The 14456-nt window shown below is 45.9% G+C and overlaps 1 protein-coding gene across 2 annotated transcripts in view; it reads left to right on the top strand.

Moving 5' to 3' along the window:
* LOC135823714 (adhesion G protein-coupled receptor L4-like) overlaps nt 1-14127 on the top strand; it is a 37077-nt gene extending 22950 nt beyond the window's left edge. For both annotated transcript variants that reach the window (XM_065336557.1, XM_065336558.1), the window contains 18 exons: nt 454-522; nt 1219-1318; nt 1811-1972; nt 2539-2608; nt 3375-3507; nt 3717-3760; nt 4549-4660; nt 5394-5500; nt 6134-6251; nt 6912-7065; nt 7623-7689; nt 8111-8177; nt 9140-9219; nt 9806-9932; nt 10525-10566; nt 10971-11048; nt 11965-12052; nt 13167-14127. In XM_065336557.1, coding sequence (XP_065192629.1) covers nt 454-522; nt 1219-1318; nt 1811-1972; nt 2539-2608; nt 3375-3507; nt 3717-3760; nt 4549-4660; nt 5394-5500; nt 6134-6251; nt 6912-7065; nt 7623-7689; nt 8111-8177; nt 9140-9219; nt 9806-9932; nt 10525-10566; nt 10971-11048; nt 11965-12052; nt 13167-13252 — 1704 coding nt within the window. In that variant the 3' untranslated portion in view covers nt 13253-14127. The remainder of the gene's footprint in view (nt 1-453; nt 523-1218; nt 1319-1810; nt 1973-2538; nt 2609-3374; nt 3508-3716; nt 3761-4548; nt 4661-5393; nt 5501-6133; nt 6252-6911; nt 7066-7622; nt 7690-8110; nt 8178-9139; nt 9220-9805; nt 9933-10524; nt 10567-10970; nt 11049-11964; nt 12053-13166) is intronic.
* The last annotated feature ends 329 nt before the right edge of the window (nt 14128-14456 follow it).

The following is a 14456-nucleotide window of genomic DNA, read 5'->3' as shown; positions in this document are numbered from 1 at the left end:
TTTCTCATCTGACATTGTGGTATCATCAACTCTATGTGATGATTAGTTGTATTGAATAAGAATAATGCAACGAAGAACTGACAGGACGACTCATCAGGAAACTGCCAGGAAAAGACTGAACAGCAACAAGAGACAGGCACTGTGGATTATAAGCACGGCGTACACACATGCATGCATAGTATGAGTAGTATGCTGTAAGGTTGTACGCACGTCCATGCAAGGAGATACAGTAGCATAATAAGAAACATGGGAGTGCAAATATGGACGATGCACACGGCCGGGTACACCACAGACATATTTACTCTAGGCTTTTACACCCCATGCTTCATAGGTTGATTATTAACAGCTGGTGTTTTGGTCCAAAGGGTAAGCAGCAGCCTGTGGCCTGTGTATTGCATGCGGTGGAGGTGGAGGTGAAATCGTTCGATTGGTGTTTTTGCCTGTTCACTGTAGTCGTACGTGCGAACAGTCAGCAACCTCCTGGACTCGCGTAACATTGACAGTTGGCAAGCGGCAGAGTCAGTGAGTGCTATCACGCTATAGACTTTGTTACGAATTGCAAACAGACTCAAAATTCTGAACAATCAAACAGATGCAGACGAAATTGTCATGCGTTTGTAATACATGGGCAGGAAACCAGCGATGATACACTCAGGGCAACTTCATCAACTGGACGTCGGTCACGGTCTAGTGTATGTATGTATTCTTTACTTTACTTCACAGACTGTTAAACGGGGTCACTGTCCAATACCGTAAAAAGTCTGTAAATAAGTACGTTTTTACTTTCGAATTTAGTGACCACACCCGTACTAACTTTCGGGCGGGTACTGACTTTCGGGCACGAACTAACTTTCGGACCTGACTTGTGTGTAGTGGAGAAGTCATTTTCATGTCGATGTACATGCTACGTGCTGCATGTGCGCATCGTACCGGTACTTATTTCGGGCAGTATGTTTATCGGGCTTGACTTGACTTCAACAGACAGAGCCAAAAGAATGAAGGGGGTATTTCTTTCGGGCAGGTACTTATTTACCTATGATAGCAAAGAGTGTGGGGGGGGGGGGTAGACATCACTTTTTCCAGTATTTCCCCTGGTGCAGGCTTGAACAAATACTCGTTAATTTTTTTTCATTTGTAGTAGTACAAGTAGTAATTCATGTCACTATACATTAGTAACACTGAAGCTGAGCTAAGGCTGGTTGTACTGTGTTGTAACAGAGCCAAGCACCCACCCTACTGGAGTCTACCAGCGACTTTGCTCTGTACACTGCGCAAGCCAGCAACCTATCACTGTCAGTCTATGTAGAGCCAAACATTGGTGAGCGCTAGTTGTACAAACAATGCTGCATTGCCCGTGTACTATTTAAGCAGAGAATTAGGAACAAACTCTGCCCTTTCGTTATTATTAGTCACTGCCGCCATGATGCCTCCACAATGAGCTTTTGCCAACACATTGCACTTAGTCTCTATCTCTCTCTCTCACACACTCTGTGATGTACTATTCACATGTTTATCTATTTAGTCATTTCCTTGCTCGATGTGCAACCATCGACATTGTCCATGAGATGCCGTGTGGCAGCCAGGGCCACAGCTTTTTCAGTATTAGAGTGATTCTCTGCATTCTCTTCAGGCACGTAGCCCCTTAACAATTTCGACCTAGGTTCAGCATGCACATATTGACCACGAATGACATACACCAGCCATCTTACACATATACCGTGTGCACCCTACCCCTTAAAGGAGGACCAGCTCCGCCCTGCTCGCAATCTCTTTATCTCTGACTGCTGTATGCTTTTTTCTGTACATGCAGCAATGCAAGTGTCTGTGCAGAGATCGGCGGACACTCGAGATGTCGTCTTCCCCGACTACTCCAACCCTGTCCTGGGGCGATTTTCAACAAACGGTCAAAGCCAGCTGTCCAACATCAAAGTGCCGGCCGGTGCTATAAAAACATTACAGGAGAGATCCGGATGTGAGTCTACTCTGCTATTTTGTATTTGTATTTCCATTTATTTAGAATGGCAACCAGAGCAAGCAAATGGCCTAATGTCAATGGCACCACTGTAGAGAAGCGAATGTAGAGGAGATGACAAAACTGAAGATTTAGATGTATCCCACAACCAGAATGTTAATATAAATGTGAAAACTGATTAGCCAGAAGATTCCACATTGCTCTTGCTGAGTTAGACTGACAAAACATATTGGTGAAGGAGAAGAGGTTTCACAGCAAAGAGACCACCATAGAGCATGAGTGTCGAGACAGAGTAAGGTATGAATAGCTGTGCCGAAGTGCGAGAATTCTTAGCCATAATAGACTGAGTAGGAGTATGTCGATTTGGCGAATTGAAATCACTATTTGCATCGTCTAATCTCTCCTGGGACAAGATACGTGGTAAACCGAACACCTCCTACCCGGCATACTAAAGCCACCTTGAAGAATACTGATCCTGGCCCAGTTTATCAGGTCCCATGATGGTCTCCTTCTCACGAAAATAACAATATGTATGATGATCTGCTGCTTGGCCATTGCAATTTCAGACGATGCCTTGCCCGTGGCCAGCGTGATCTACAACAACTTGAACGAGTTCTACCCGTTGACAGTGGAGAGGTGAGGCTTGCTACTTGTTTTACCAGCAGCTCAGCACTCCAGCCGATGGCATTATCTTCTTATCGCCCTCTTTGTATTACTGGCTCTGTCCGCTGGACATAGAGCACTGTAAGCAGCCTGAAGACCTTAGACAACTGTTCTTATCACCCTCTTTGTATTACTGGCTCTGTCCACTGGGCATTGAGCACTGTAAGCAGCCTGAAGACCTTAGACAACTGTTCTTATCACCCTCTGTGGCAGACTTGAGGTTATGTTGTAACCGCGATTGAGCAGTTCACCGGCCTAACAGGGCCGAATGTGTAGAAGTACACAGAGCGTTGGTGACCGGAAAAGGACGAGCAGTAGTGTTTGTAAGTCTGAGTTTATCCTCCCTCGCCATGTTGATTGTCTAGTTGCAGAAATGTGTTGCTCGTTTCTGCGCGTAGAGTAAGATCGGTTAATTTAAGTACAGCATTCTCAAATCCTTGTCTTTCTTACAAAGCTAATTCCATCTTCGTCGCCAGTTGTTGTGTCCTACCCCAGGTGGGTTCTACTCGGACTCATCCAGCTCGATCACACACACACTCGAGGCCATTACAGATTTCAGTACATCTCAAACTCCATATCCGAAAAAGACCCAGCTCACGTGCGAGCATGCGCACTACATACATATGGTCCATGTCCAGGACATGACAATTGTATACTGCTTGATACGTGAAGTTTTCGAAAACAGTCACGCCTGAGTCTGCACAATATCTGCTGTTTGTTGTCTGTTGGGTATCTGTAGTCAAGACGGTGATGGCGAGAGGAAGGTTCTGAACACGGTGATAATAACCACGCGTATTGGAGTGGTGGGTGTGGATACCAGTGGACTTCAGGAGGATCCGGTCACAATCACTCTGCGCCACGAGAATAGCACTGTAAGCATAGCGAAAATTCTGCGAATGCGTGCACTGCTTACCCCCTTTTGGATGAAGAAATGTCCGTACATACGCACGTACACTGATGTCTGAAGGAGTCAGGCCATCGGCACAGTATCATAATTATCTATTTTACAACTTTCAAGACAAGTCAATAGTAAGTCTCGTGACACTCGTACAATTTTGTGTGTGCTTTGATACCTGCATAGCTCACCAAGTCCCCTGAATGTGTTTTCTGGAACTTCTCACAAAGGTACGTTGGACAATTGCCGAGCAGAGAAGGGAATTCATTCGGAAGTAAATGTACCAAATCGTTGCTTGATGATGTTGGTACAAGTAGATGCATAATAACATAGAAAGACTCCACACGTTATCTTATTCATTGCAATTTTAAGACCGTTGTCTCCTCATCGACTCTACGTATCATTATTTTTTCCTTCAATTGTCCGGTCCGGTCTGCGCTGAATTGAGGAAAAGTAACACGTCCACCACCATAGCATGCACTCTCTGAAACCTACACAGCCATGGAAAAGGCGACAGAAGCACGATTGGAACACATTGTGGGGTTTAACGTTCAAACGGGTCCACCTAATAATTGTTGTTCTGGGCTTTGTGTGAAAGTGAACTGGATTAATGTGTCCAGCGTACTTCAGAGTGCATGATTTGACCTCACTGGACAAGTGCATGAGCTACACTTCCCTCTGTGCATCTATGCATGTATCTGCTTCGCACAGTATTTAAAATATGATTGTGTGTATCGACTGTCCAGTCGACTTTCTGACTCGGTTATTTCACCTATACGGTTTTCACTGCCAGCTGCCAAAGCATCGGCGCAAAGCAGTGCCTCCTTGGTCTATTCCTGGGCATTGTAATTCTAGCGCATCATTGCGCAATGCATACAATCTACAAACCTGATGCATATCGCATCCAATTTGGCTGGTGATACACATCAGGCATACGATACATGTAGCAATGTTCCCCTCAAAGTTTCCTCAATATGTTCTGGCTGGTTATTGAGTTATCCTCGATTTTCCCATGCAGTGCTTGGGATGGTGATGGCCTGGTCAGAGTCAGTACTGAGGAGCAGGCTACCGTCTGCCAGAGCAACCACCTGACTAGCTTTGCTGTGCTCGTGTCACCAACCGGTGGGCCTGTAAGTGACACCGCCACGATGATTCACTCACCCATTCTACCATTCACCCACTCGCCCACGCATCCACACACCCATGTATCCACTCACCCACTCAGTCACCCACTCAGTCACCCACGCACCCATGCATCCATTCACTCACACACCCACTAGCTCACTTAGTCACCCACTCACCCACTCTATCACCCACTCACCCACGCAGCCACACACACACACCCACCCACGTGTCCACGCATCCAGAACATTTCGTGCAATTCTGCCCTGTGGCATGTACATGTACATCACCCTGGATATTTGAACTTCAATTACTTGTCAAGGCTGGAAGTACTGCTAAACATTCGAACCTGTATCTTAGTCAAAGATATCGCGCAATAGAGTCATCACTTCAAGTCTTGAGGCGTGGGATTTCAAGCACCAATTTGCCACTCCGAACACAGCACACACTTTATATTCATTTGCATTGCCTCCACAGCTCTCTCTTTCTCTCTGTCTCTCTGTCTCTCTGTCTCTCTCTCTCTCTCTGTCTCTCACTCTCTCTCTCACTCACTCACTCTCTCTCTCTCTCTCTCTCTCGCTCACTCTCTCTCTCTCACTCACTCACTCACTCTCTCTCACTCTCTCTCTCTCTCTCTCTCTCTCTCTCTCGCTCACTCTCTCTCTCACTCTCTCTCTCACTCTCTCTCTCTCTCTCTCTCTCTCTCTCTCTCTCTCTCCTGCTGCTGCTGTTTGTATGCAGACTGGTGCCCATGACGTGACTCTTAGCTATATCACCTACATTGGATGTGGTATCTCACTGGCCTGTTTGGTCGTGATGATTGTCATTCTGTTCACTCTTAGAAAAGAGTAAGTATCCTCTCGGTCTAGCCTCCAGTCCTGATGGCTGAGATTTCCTCCATGTACTGTTCGCCCACCTACATCACCAGTATTGAATTTCTACATGTACAATGCTGGCAACTGAAATCCGACCCCTGAGCGATGCGTTTACTTTCTAGCGGTCTCTATTTCGTACTTTTAAGTTCCCGTGTTGGGTCTTTGCGATGTGAGTGCACCGCTCAGGGGTCGGATTTTGGTTGCCAGCACTGGAGTATGCTACTTCTACTGGACACGGAGAAAAGGTTCCAATACACAAAGCTGGCGTTTCAGGAGTTCCCGCCATGGGGACTGATTTGACCCCGTTTCGGATGTGCAGTGAAACATATTGAAAGCGACGACTTGAGGGACCTAAACCATGTCGTCCTTGTCTACTGGTGGTGTTCTCATCCAGGGTCATTTGACTGGAATTACGACTTGAGGGACTACACAAATGTCATCCTTGTGTTCAGGTGGTCTTCTTACCCAGGGTCATTTGACTGGAATTACGATTCCTTGGTCCTAGCTGTACTGGTCCTGTGAGGCAATCGGTCACCTTGCCAGGTTGCACTGCACACTATAGATCTACCATGCATGTAGTTAGCTGTTTGCTTCCGTTGTGTCTAGGACCCTGAAGACCTCGTCTGCTCGCCACTCGCAGAACATCATCCATCTGAACCTGGCCATCACGCTTGCATGCGCGCAGATCACGTTCATAGCCGGCATCACCAGCACCGAGAACCGGGTGAGCAAGCACTCCAGGGGCAGATCCAGAGCCATGATCTCCGCAGGGGGGGGGGGGGGGGTCCAGTTTAATTTAACCAAAAACTGAATAGCTGATAGATGTAAATGACATACATGTATAATGGCTTCAAGTAGTACATTTCCAAATACATTATGGGTTCCGCTGAACCCACAGACCCCCCTAGATCCGTCCCTGCACTCCTCTAGTTCCTCTAGCTACAGGTAGCTGTTGCTGTTGTCTTCTGAGCTGCATTATTCTCCTGTGCCATTTCCATGTACACGTGCCGTGAGCAACCTTGCAAGAGATTGTGAAATTTGAAGTGCAGCTGCATGCATTCAGGTTAACAGCTTAGAAGATTATGATCAGCCGCATGGAAACGTTTGATAGTGTTCAGCAGGAGGCAAAGGGTGCCTGAGGTATGTGTTTCATTGTTCCTTCAAGATATCGGCTTGGTAACGTGTCTGCACGATTTCTCTACAGTATGATTCCAAAATGTGCGTGGCGTGAAATCTGCATGCTGGTGAATGTATGCTGTCGAATTCATGGCTAGAATACCTACTAGTAATAAGCTCTAAGTGTTTCTATTCCTGAAGGCTATTTACTGTTCAAAGATAAGCATTTAAGGGCGTGCCTTTTTGCTTTTTGTTCTCCACCTTACAGGTGACATGCGGAGTAGTGGCGGGACTCCTGCAGTATTTCTATACGGTGGCGTTTGCCTGGATGGCTGTGGAAGGCTATCACCTGTACCTCATGACGGAGCGCGTGTTCAAGAGCAGAGAAAACCAACTCAAGATCTACATCCCTGTAGCCTGGGGTATGTTCCGAGAGATGTTTTCTAATGCGCTGCCCTACCAATCCCCAGAGAAAATGTGATACTATGAAACTTCAAAATATCACACTTCCAAAGGCCTTAAGAAGATGATTTATCTCTGCTTTGTAGCCAGAGCACTTGTAGCCAAGGTCATAGTACTGGTGTACTGTAATTCATGATCAGAATACTACTTTGCGACCCATACGTTAGAAGTACTGTAAGACATGTATAATAAATCTAACGTTTTAACGGATGACATTACTTCGTTATAATAAGATCCGTTGAGGCTGTACTGCTTCATATATGCTGTGTGTGGATATGGCAGAATACTGCAAGATCGTTAGCATATCTTCTCGTTAACCTATGAATTCTGGACAATCGTTAAATTTGCGACTCGTTATAATAACATGTCTTACAGTATGATAGATCCAGGGTATCTCATACTCAAGCTTCACTGCATTCTCTGATTGATGTGTGACCTTGCCTGGCAAAAACTGCCAATCATGCTTGCCCTGATGTGTATTCTGCAATTTTCTTCAACCATGTACTCCTTGGTACAGGCATACCATTGATCAATGTTGGTATCTCAGCTGGTGTTCGTTATGAGGACTACGGCACGAAAGACTAGTAAGTAACTTGCTAATCCCTTCCCTCTTTTGGGTACATGCTTTTCATTTTCTTTTTTTCTCTTCTTCCGTGGTTGGTCTCACCATCTCCGCAATTCAATTGGCTGTCTTGACATGCTACGAGGGGCAGAAATGAATAAATAAATAAATAAAAATAAATAAATAAAGTCACATGACTAGCCTAAGGTTGTGCTCATTGACCTACAACCAAACGCGTCAATGAAATGATGATCTCCATTCCAATGACTGTCACAGTTCAGTCCAAAGTTTGTATCGTTATAGCAGTGTCATAACTTCTGTACTAACATGCCTGCTCGTCCAGAGCACATGTACATGCTCGCATCAAATGCTCTCACATGCCTGCCGGTTTTGATGTGTGCCTAAGAGGTCATGCCACTTGGTGTTCTCTGCTCGATGTGCAGCTGTTGGCTTTCGATTGAGAACGGCACAATCTGGGCCTTTCTGGGACCTGTCTGTGGAATTATTCTGGTGAGTGTGACACAAATGTTAAATTGGCTAGTAGTGTGCTGGGGAATACTCTATCAGACACAGTGTGCTGGGGAATACGCTATCAGACACCGTGTGCTGGGGAATACCCGACCAGACACAGCGTGCTGGGGAATACCCCACCGGACACAGCGTGCTGGGGAATACCCTATCAGACACAGTGTGCTGAGGAATACCCTACCAGATGCAGCATGCTGGGGAATACCCTAACAGACACAAGATGAACCCGTCTTGGCGCCACGGCTACTACAGTGTCTGTTTGCTCTTGTGATGGCCACTCTTGTCTTATGCTGTTGCTGTAGCTCAATTGTACCGAATCTTATCAGGCTATAAACAGGCAATGAACTACTTGAATGGTCTATTGACCACCATCGCTGTACTAGGGCAGTCATCCTTTCGAATAACAAACCTCAGTGGTGCGTGAGAAAAATGCCGGTCGCTATTCGTGAGGTGTCGGTATTCGTGAGGTTGAAAATATGCAATCAAAATGGATACTGGGTCTGAAGATTGTGTTGTCAGTTGAGATTTGTTGTTATTGATGAGGTTGTTTTGTTATTGATGAGGTTGTTTTGTTATTGATGAGGTTGTTTGTTATTGATGAGGTTGACTTTGTAATAAAAGAACTATAGTCAATTCACTAAATCAGGGCCCATAGATTTTCACAGTCTCACTTCATTCTTACTCAAGATCTTGATGTCGATGATGTATGTAGGTCAGAAATATGAGAGCCGTTGTTATAAGCCCAAGACGAAGTGAATATTGATCAAGATAATTATGTGCAAAAAGTTTTGTTTCAGACATACGTATCAGGGGGCCCGGACTTGGCGAATGGACTATAGTACTCGCATCTTGTGGCATGTACTCGTACATGTATCATCTGTGTGTATGGTTTGGTGGACCAGCTAACTGTTACTGTTCTCAATGTACACTCCTCTTCTCTGCAGTTCAACACGATAGTCTTCTTTAACACGCTGCGTGTACTCGTCGGGCGTGTCAAGGACAAGGGATCCCTAAAAGCAGTCAAGTGAGTGACAGAAGTACAATCCTGATCGATGAAATCCAGTCGGGTCGCTCAAGCTTGCGCCTTGCATCACTTCGCACCCCAGCATTCACTGGTCTATGGCTGCGCAACACTCGACGCGTACTTGAGTGACGCGGCCACATTTCATTGAGCAACACTGTAGTATTGGTATAGCGCACACTCTGACTCTATGTATGCCGTAGTTACACTGCAGGACCGGTGGAAGCTGTTTTGATTGATCCGGCTATACCCTAGCATTTCCTGCTTTGTGTATGATGTGGCGGTTACACATAACGTGCCCAGCAGTAAACACACGTTGGTGGTCAACACGTTGGTCCGGCCGTGGCCTGACCAACCGGACAGGTTCCTCTGGGCGTGTGCAGTGGTATGCTTCTGTAGCATGCCTGTGTGTCGGCTTGTGTGGATACGGTGACAACAGGGAGAACGTAACACCTTCTTTCAGTTTTTATTTGTATCTACACCTGTAGTCGAACCCCCCCCCCCCCCCCCCCCCCCCCCGACACGAAACACAACTGGGCAGCAGACATGGCCAGATTTATTCGAACATTTTCTCCTCTTTTCTGCCCAGGACTGGTCTTCGTGCCATGGTTCTGCTTTTGCCTCTCCTTGGACTGACATGGGTGTTTGGCCTGTTTGCTGTCAGCGAGGGCACCGTGGCTTTTGCCTATCTGTTCACCATATTCAATTCACTGCAGGTAAGCGTGCTCATCTGTCGCTGCCAGAAAGCCGGGCTTTGAAGAAAAGGCACAATGTGCTTGATTGGCAGCAGCAAGAATCCGTGCGTGTTCGAGAAGTCCACACCTGCCCTTTATTGGCATCATTGTCACAGAACAAATACGACCATGCAGCGAATTGTGGAAATGAAAAGGACGTATGGATACGAGTTAACAGCAACTGTCCACCACTTTAACTGGATACTATATGCAGTCAGAAAGTGCAACAACTAGGCACAAAACTGACAGACATATATTATTGGCTCAACATCCGAGTTTCAAAATGCAGTGAATTTTTTGAACAATCTCCACCCATTTTAGGTCCCAACTTGGTTTTAAATTGTAATTAGCAGGTACTTGAAGACGATGAGAAGCATACAAGTTGGCAGGCTGCATAAGCCAACCTGTCACTACACCATAGCTTACTGTAGTGGAAGAGCATTGCTGGCCATGAGCGAGGGTTCCCGGTTCGAGTTCTGGTGGTGACAGTAAATTACTTCTTCGGACTTTTCCCGCTTCCAACTTTCCCTAAAACTAATGAATATTTTCTGCTTGCACTTGTAATTTTTTGTAGGGCGCATGCTTGTTCCTGTTACATGTGGTTCTGAACAAAAAGGTGAGTTTAACCTTTGGGTCTCTCCAATGCCACTAATAGCTCATGGTCACAAAAAGCACCATCCTCTGTGCCTTAGCGCTAGACTTCCCAATGTGCTATCACCCTTTTCTGGAGAGAACAGTCAGAACACTGAGAAATGGCTGGGTTCATCGTGATGCAGATTCAAGACCGTGACACATGCATGCCCTACAACAAACAAGCACACACACACACACACACACACACACACACACACATATACACACACACACACACACACACACACACATACAGACACCTCTGCATTTGCACAAAGGAGGCATATAGGGGTTCATAGAACTCCCTGGTCAGCACACGGCAGATGTGCAAGCTACTATGCCTCACACCTGTGTTCTCTTTTCTGTTGCTGGCCTGGCTTTGTCTAGGTACGAGAGTCATACGGCGCTACTGTGAAGAAGTCCACTCTATTCAAGATGACGTCCCGCAGCTCTATCAGTCCAGAGGTAAGCCGGGATAACAGCAGCAGAAATTGCTATTCTGAGAAACACCATGCAAGTCCAAAGCTCCGAAGCAGCACGTATAATACTATGATTTCTCACGGTGACTATTGTCTAATTATAGAGATGCATTTAATAAGTCTGAAGAAAGTGTTGAACGGTCTCTGCTGGGATGACAGCTACACCATAGCTCAGTGGTTAGAGCATCACTGGCTTCAAGCGAGGGTCCCTGGTTCGAGTCCTGGTGGTGACAGTCAATTTATTCTTCAGACTTTTCCCATCTGCATCTTGCCCCCAAACCTATGAGCGTTTAATAAGTGTAGTTATATGCGACTATGAGGTAATATCAGTTGAAATTAAGGTGATAGTTCAAGGGTTGATTTGCTGGGAGTATACAAAATGGGATGGAGCTCTCAGCATGTATATCACCCACTGCCGTGGCACCCAGTCCTGCCGGCCCAGCCACCTCGGCCATGGTGGGACATTTTTAATTTTTTCGAGAAGTTGACCCACCCAATTGGTGCACCACATGTAGATCTAGGGTCGAAAATCAGACCGGGGTGCCATTGGTTTCATAATGTTTTTTTAAGAGAATGAGGCTGAAGACAACACTGCAGCTCTACTTATGGTTGATTAACATGGTGGTAAAGACACACCTGGCAATATGGCGGTAAATACACGTCTGCCCACACACGCTCTCTAGGCTGCAAAGGTCTGTTCATTTCAGTTCAATTATCCACTTTGGCTACACCACCTGAAATCTCAGTGTTATTGTCGCGTTAAACCGTAGGTGCTTCAAGCACCTAAACATCATAATTAATGCTCATTACGTGACGTGAGCTTGTCCTGGCTTTTAGTCATTTGGCACGGCAAGCTCTGGCGCAAAAACATTATCTGTTCTTACCCCCGTGTGCTCCATTAGCCCCGGAAGATCAGCACCCAGAGCGTGCAAAGCTCGCAGGACCTCCTATCGACCACTCAGAAATCAACTCCGTCTCAGAGTGTTCACTGTAAGTAATGCATGCGGGCCTGTACTGGATCTTCTCCAAAGACTTGCATTGAGGATGCAATGTCCAGAACATTGAAACCTTGTGGAAACGTACCAGGGGCGTCGGAACCGGTGCGGCAGGTGCGGCCAAAGCCGCACCAATAATTTTCGATTTATTTTTTTATTTTTTACATTTCAACCTTGTTGGTGGCTTGTCGACTTTTGTACAGGTACTATGTACCATGTTTTACATCGACAATGCGGTGTATCATTAGCATGCAATTCTTTTTATTATTCTAGTATGGCTTTTTAGGCCCAATTTTCAAAAATGTTCCCGGGGGAGGACCCCCACCCCCCCCCACCCCCCCCCCCCCCTCTCACGCTTTGGCCGCACCAATGTTAAACTGCTTCCGACGCCGCTGCGTACTGATATCATCCGTCACTGATCCTATTTGGGTGTATAGTAGGCTACTCTTCAGAGAGGGTTTCAAGGTGCGAAAATCATAGCACGAGCATTCTTGAACTGCAAAAGGGCATGCAGGTTTTTGCTGAGATGCAAATCGGAGTACAATGCACACATTCACGCACACGCGACCACCCACACACACACATACACACACACACAAACACACACACACACCACACACACACACAAACACATACACACACCACACACACACCACACACACACACACACACACACACACACACACACACACACACACACACACACACACACACACACACCACACATACACACACACACACACACACACACACACACACACACACACACACGCACGCACGCACACACACACACACACACACACACACACACACACACACACACACACAAGAACACAATTCCAAACTGCACCTATTTGATAAAGATAGTCCCCATGGCAAGAAGCGGTCTCGGGTACTAAGCTAGTATGTGTGATCCGCAATGTGATCCTAAACTGCCCTGGACAGACATGGTGCTGGGTTTTAATCCCGCCTGTAGATCCTTCTTTTGCAACATTCTCAATTCAGGTAATGTTCTGATAAAAATTCTTTGTCCTTTTAAGGACAGTTGAAAGAACTAGTACTAATGTCAATGTTTTACTGAATTTTCCTTTGTGTCTTCTCCTTTGCAGCCATGGACGCATCAATATCAGAGAACACAGAGAAGCCACAGCTGTACTTGGCCTCGGAAACCGAGGAACTGACAAATCAAACATAGCTACCTGCTTGATATGGCGGAAAAATGGAAGTGATGAATAGCTATCCAATTATCTATATCACAATGTCCACTTCCATGGTACTTTGACGAACTCTGGCCTGGAGAATGCACTGGATTCATTCTCTATCAATGCCAGAGGGATATGACTATATTTTTAGAACGGGTTTAGTTAGATACATCGTGTCTATTTAGTGGCACTCTTTTTGCTGTCTTTATCACAACACAAGACATTTTGGGATACATCTCTTGAAATATGATTAGATAGATATTATTTAACTGCATCACCTGAAGCAATATCCAAAGCCGTCCATAGTTTTACAACCTAGCCCCGACTCTGTCTATACTGTCCATGACCGGTGGTCACATGGGACCTCTTCTTGGCATTGCAATTCGCTTCTCCAACACGTTTTTTTATCAACATGACTTTGCTTCAGCAGGCAATCTGATTGCATTGACTTAGGCTGTTGCAGTACATGTATCTGCATGCAGAAAAAAACACAATGTGTGTTGTCCTAGAGACCATGATACTCGCCCAATGCCGTTGACATCTGTAGCATCTATAGCTCTAATTACACTGTACATATTTGCGGAAGGGTTTGCCGGGTGCTAGCGGCCGTCGTGAGTTTCCCTTTGGGAACGGACACGATAATTTACTTTTTTCATTTCTCTATTTGCAGTAGTAACTACTTCGAGTTTACACAACATGATATGCTGGAACACTTGTTACTTTTGTACTCTTACTTGAGCTTCAATTACATGTACTAGAATGACTTCAGAAGTTCAACTTCATTCTGGCCTGTACATGTGCGGTTTTCTTGTACAGCAAAGTGTATGGACAATAGTATTTTAACTACTTGCCTCGATGGCTCGGCTTATGATGTACTTGATTTGCCTTTCCTTTAAGTGGCATCACAAACTGGTGTTGGCCAGGCATTCTTCCCAGCAGTGTGGTTGTACTTTTTTAAACAACAAGCAAGACAGCGGGGGGGGGGGGGGGGGGTGCTGCACTGTATCTTTGGTCCCAACGATGCCGCGGGGCGGAATCTTCATGGGGCATCCATACTACAGTTGTGGCACGTGAAATATGGCGCCTGGTTTTGTCCGGTTTGGTGTGGACACAAGCATGCGCGGTCTGTGCGATACAGATACAAGAGCAGGCATGTCATCACACAGTGAGAATCTATCTGAGAGCAAGCACTTCCAT

This window comes from Sycon ciliatum, chromosome 8 (assembly GCF_964019385.1).
Source record: "Sycon ciliatum chromosome 8, ocSycCili1.1, whole genome shotgun sequence".
Taxonomy (NCBI): domain Eukaryota; kingdom Metazoa; phylum Porifera; class Calcarea; order Leucosolenida; family Sycettidae; genus Sycon; species Sycon ciliatum.
The sequence above is the reverse complement of the archived record's forward strand: the minus strand, read 5'-3'. Positions and strand labels throughout refer to the sequence as shown.